Raw genomic sequence first — 5481 nt, 5'->3', positions numbered from 1 at the left:
TCTGAAAACGCCTATTAACAAAATAATTTTTATAAACTAACATAATTTTTATTAACAAAATAATTTTTTTGGTAAACCCTTTTGATTGGTTAGCCGACAGGGCTACATCGTCAAGAAAACGCGGACATTAAAATAATAAATATAAAAGAATAAAATATTTACATTAGGCTTAAAAAATATTTAAGTTTTTCAACATTTCAATGCACACCGCTACTGATCCTCGCCAGACGAAAAATCGCTGATCGATACGCAATACAGATGGAAGGGAAGCCGGCATCAGCTGCATAGTTTACAGAAACTTTGTAAGTTTGCTGCTTCAATTCATGAATTTTTTGTTTTTTGCGGTGATCTAAGGTTGAATTCAGGAAGAATATGGTTACTTGGGACGCAAGCATTCTGTTTTTTTTATACAATCATTCCTGGCCTGTAATTTTCAGGTCGCGTCACCCTCCGATTTCTCTGAAGCTCCGGCCAAAAAGTCAGGAAACAGAGACCATATTTTACAAGGTCCACATCTTGCATGGGCTTGAAGGGCTAAATGCATCACTATTAAATCAGATAATTTTGCATTCATTTTTTCCAGATCTGCTTCCACTCAGAACAACCTTGCAATGTTTAATTTAGGGTTGTTCCGGCTTTAATTACATAGATCTAGATTTCAAGAGTATTTTGCGTTTAGTTTCTGTTATCATGTCGATGGGCAAGGGCAAAGAGAAAGATGGTATGCCTAGATTTACTTCCATCTGGCACATGGAGACCAAGTTTCTCATGCGGGCGATCGTGATTATGGGGCTTTTAATGATAGCAGCGCTGTTTATACCCCGACAGATCTCCTTTTGTAAAAATTTCTTCCCAACATTTCTGGAGAAAGATTCCAATTCTATTGAATACAGTATCCAGATCAGAAAAACGAATGTGGTGAATTGGGTGAACAACTCAGATAGTATTCATCACAGCAACACGACAAACCCCGCCGCCGAAACATTTGAGCCAGAGAACAGCAACAAGCGGGTGTTTCATGCATATGGGAATGCTGCATACTTGTTCATCCAAATGGGAGCATACAGAGGAGGTCCAGCCACGTTTGCTGTCGTGGGTCTTGCTTCCAAGCCTCTCCACGTTTTTGGGAAGCCACGATTTGAATGTGAATGGATCCCCAAAAATTCATCAGCTGCAAGAATAAAGGGCAAGGCCTACAAAATGCTCCCAGACTGGGGCTATGGCCGAGTTTACACAGTTGTCGTTGTCAACTGCACGTTTTCTCAGAGCGTAGGCACAGATGGCAATGGTGGGGACCTTATTATCTATGCATTCAATGGCAGGCAGTCTGAGAAACCAGAGAGGATTGTTGCTCTCAAGGAAGAAAAAGGTACCTACAATGGCTCTGTTTATAGCCAGGCTCCTCCCTATGATTATCTCTACTGTGGTTCCTCGCTGTATGGTGACCTGAGTCCTCAGAGAATGAGAGAGTGGATGGCTTATCATGCCAAATTCTTTGGGCCTAGATCGCACTTTGTTTTTCACGATGCAGGTGGAGTGCATCCCCAAGTTAGAAAGGTGTTGGAGCCATGGATTCGAGCAGGTCTTGTGACGTTGCAGGATATAACTGAGCAGGAACAGTTTGATGGTTATTACCATAATCAGTTTCTCATTGTAAACGATTGCTTGCACAGGCACAAATTCATGGCGAATTGGACATTTTTCTTCGATGTAGATGAGTATCTATATATTCCTGGTGGGAATACTCTCCAGACTGTACTGAATGAGCTCTCTAGCTATACACAGTTTATCATTGAGCAATATACCATGTCCAACAAGATCTGTTTGCAGAATCAACCTAGCAATAAGTCGACCAACAGGTAAGAAATATGATTATTTCAAATAAATATTCCAATTATGTTTTTTAAATTTGAATGATTGAATTTGATCATGATTGTATGCAGTGAATGGGGTATTGAAAAGCTAGTATTTAGGGATGTGAAAAGAGGAATAAGAAGAGATCGCAAGTATGCAGTTCAAGCAAGAAATGTGTACGCCACTGGAGTTCATTTTTCTGAGAATCTGATTGGGAAAACACAGCGAAGGACTGAGGGCAAGTTAAGATACTACCATTATCACAATACCATCTCTAATAGAGAAGAACCCTGCATGGAATGGGTAAAACCATATATGAAAAAGAACGTGACAGTGCTGGAAGGAATTCCATATAAATATGATGGTTCAATAAAAGCTGTTACTTCCTTCGTTAAGGAGTTTGAGAGACGTGCCATCGGAAACCAGCTTGAATCTACTTCGCTGTAAAACATATATTTATTTTACTTCATCGTGAATGGGTGAGACTCGAATTCATTAATGTAAAATGTTTGGAAATTTTATTATTTAATTAAATTAAGAGATTTTTAGTATCGATATTTGCATGGTCAATAAAAATGGTTGTTGCTGAACACTTTTAGAAAAAGTCAACGTTTCGTGTGAACCTGTGGGGACTGCAAGTTCACTGATTCATGGGACTGCAAGTTCACTGATTCATGTGAAGAGTACTAGACTTTTATAGAGGATCGTGATCGAATATGATTTTCTCTTTTCAATTTAAATTTATTGTTTAATTAGTTTTAAAGTGTTTACGGTCATTATTACCTTCCCCATCTTCAAGTACTACAAGTTCACTGATGATGTAAAGAATCCTAAACCTCTCTAGAGGATTAGGATGGAATAGGGAAAAAAACACAATTTATATTTATTAGTTTTGAAGTTTTTCTTATTAATTAAATTAGGTTTTAGAATAAAAAATATTAATATATTATCTAATTTGTATGGTCTTGGTGTATTGGTTTAGCTGATTGAACAATTTATATTTAAATTTTTATTAATAATTATGGTATGGCAGTTGAATATTTAAATTTAAATATTAAAATAATAAAATTAAATATTAGTAATAATAATTTTAATATATTTTAATATTAGTAATAATAAATTTGGTTAATGTTGAAGAGGGAAATTTTTGGCTAAATTTTAGCTAGACCTTGGATCTTTAAGCATCTATGCATGTCAACATGATTGGAGGGGGCTCTTCTTTCTCTTCCTAAGAACATAAGCATCTATGCATGTCAACATGATTGGAGGGGGCTCTTCTTTCTCTTCCTAAGAACAAAATCGTGACGTTTCAGCCTCTTGGGGCAGACCTTAAAAAATGCATCCTTTAAAAGGTCAGCAGTCAAGATTTGTGAAATCAACAAAGAATATCTCATTAATCTTTCTTTTGTTTATATTTTGCAGATCTACTTTGTCCTACTTAGATCGGGTCTTGATTGACAAGTTTACTAGATTGTGGTCATCCTTGAAGTTGATGGAGCAATGGATCAACAAGAATTGGAAACCTAAGATGAATGGAAACATTGGCCTCTTTGTTATTGGAAATGGATATTTCTTTTTTGTGTTTGAATTTAGGGAGGACAGAGATGCCATCTTTAGAAATGGTCTGTAACCATATTCAGACATGAGCATCCCACCACAATATTTATGAAATTATTGAATTTCTATAACATGGGTGTTGTGGTTTAAATAAGAAAACAATTAACATTTAAATTTTTATTAATGGTTGTGACATAGAATTTGAATAATTCAACTTTTAATAAAAAAATATTAAAATTAGCGTAGACCCATTTTAACTTGAGAAAAACTTTAAACCTCCAAAGTTTTGATCCCTTCGAGTACTTGATAGATCCAATTTAAAATTGATCTACCTTATTTTAATTAAATTACCTTATTTTAATTAAATTTGAAGATATTTTCTGATTTACATTTAATATTTAATTAGTTTTGATTTTTTTTACAATTTCAATTAAGTCTTTGGAAATGTATGAATCTTATTATAAATTTAAAAGGAAAAAATTACAATATAAAAAAATTATTTTAATATTTATTTTAAATAAAATATATAACTTTTTGATTAGTTTATTTATTTTTATTTTTATTTTTTTAAACAATATTTATTTTTTCCTATTTAAATTCTATTTTCTGACTCTTACTAATATTTTAAAATAATTTTGTTTATTTATTTATTAAATAAAAATTTAACATAATTTATAGAAAATGTATGGATTTTAAGATTCTTTTAAATAAAACTAGTAGAAGTTAGTTCATCCTAGGATTAGACCTGCATTGCATGGATTTTAAGTTTTTCTTAAAATTTTATTTTGATATGAAATATTTAAATATATGTATTCTTTTTTATAAAATTTAAATTTATATAAAAAAATATAGTTGTTTTAATCGGTAGGAAAATTTATCACTGGTGCAATATGTCTTTAGGTCTTGGACCATTAACATATTTCTTTAAATCTGAAAAAAACCAACTCTTAACCAAACAAAAACAATTTTAAAACATACATAATTACTTTAATCTAAATTATTATTTTTTAACTAAATTTAAAATAATTGTGTAACAAAATTCTAAAATATAATTTAGATTTAAATAAAATTAATTCAATAATTTTTTCCCATATATGGAAATATTATTTCTTTATTACATTCGATTTGATGTGATTACGGTTCTTTTCAATCGGGGAAAAAATAATATAGATACACCACATGCTTGACCTGAATTTTTTTTTTAAGAAAAATTATCTTACTTTTCCACCCACGGAAAAATTAACATACAGATATATAAAACCACGTGCTCTGCTCGATATTTTTAAAAAGGTAATGTAAGAGAAACGTCACTTCCTGTTAAAGCAACGGTTCCCTGCAAACGCTGGAGCTTGTTGGTGTCATCTTTTACCCGCTTTTGGCTCTATTTATAAATTTATCTTTTTAACTTTATTACCACTCACTAAACATAATTTAATACGCGACATTAAACTCACATGCCCTTCAATGTATAGAAAAATGGAAGTGCAACCCAAACTCTCGTGAATAGTTTGTGGACTCGTGAATAGCTCGTCGTTAAGTAATCTATAATGTTATAAAATATAATTTAAAAACATTTTATATGTAGGCCTTTCAGAGTGGTTACGTTAAAGCAATGGTTTCCTACCAACATTTAAATTGTTTGTTGTCCTTTTTTACACTTCAATCTTCAATCACAAACTAAAACGTAGAAACCCTTTACACGCAACATAGTGATGGTGACTAAAGTGTAGCTTCAATGAATGAGTCACTAAGCGTTATTATGAAGTTATACCCTCCTTTTAAGGCATGTCCTCGATGTAATAATTATAACGAATGAAAGTTAAAATAATTAATTAAATATGAAATATATTTATAATTGTTGGCATTATGACTAATGTGGTGTCTTTGATGGCAATATACTTGATGAAGATGTTAACATGGTGTGTTTACATGTGACAGAAAGTTTGGTCAAAGGCATAGTAGTTCAGAGATAGAAGAATGGTAAAGATGAAGTTTGAAGAAGTATACACATGTTCTATGAAGAAAAGTTGTGTATATATGCAGGTTTTATGAAGAAAAGTTGTGTATACG

The 5481-nt window shown here is 32.3% G+C and overlaps 1 protein-coding gene across 1 annotated transcript; it reads left to right on the top strand.

Moving 5' to 3' along the window:
• The first annotated feature begins 742 nt into the window (after positions 1-742).
• Positions 743-2331, top strand: LOC149234709 (galactan beta-1,4-galactosyltransferase GALS1-like). The gene is made up of 3 exons (XM_089461232.1): positions 743-892; positions 941-1859; positions 1944-2331. The coding sequence occupies exons 1-3, from the start codon at positions 751-753 to the stop codon at positions 2299-2301; spliced, it is 1419 nt and encodes a 472-aa protein (XP_089317358.1). The 5' UTR covers positions 743-750; the 3' UTR covers positions 2302-2331.
• Positions 2332-5481: the final 3150 nt, after the last annotated feature.

The sequence above is a fragment of the Pinus tabuliformis genome, chromosome 8 (assembly GCF_031772625.1).
Source record: "Pinus tabuliformis cultivar Carrire ecotype Pingquan chromosome 8, CPIR1, whole genome shotgun sequence".
Lineage (NCBI taxonomy): Eukaryota > Viridiplantae > Streptophyta > Pinopsida > Pinales > Pinaceae > Pinus > Pinus tabuliformis.
Note: the sequence above shows the minus strand (reverse complement) of the source record. Positions and strands in the feature narration are given on the sequence as shown.

What these genes read in the sequence shown, in the direction of transcription:
- LOC149234709 (XM_089461232.1), top strand. Translation starts at nt 751, where the DNA reads ATGGAGACCAAGTTTCTCATGCGGGCGATCGTGATTATGGGGCTTTTA. An exon ending in TTCCAATTCTATTGAATACA is followed by an intron (nt 893 to 940) that starts GTATCCAGATCA and finishes TGAACAACTCAG; the next exon opens with ATAGTATTCATCACAGCAAC. An exon ending in AGCAATAAGTCGACCAACAG is followed by an intron (nt 1,860 to 1,943) that starts GTAAGAAATATG and finishes GATTGTATGCAG; the next exon opens with TGAATGGGGTATTGAAAAGC.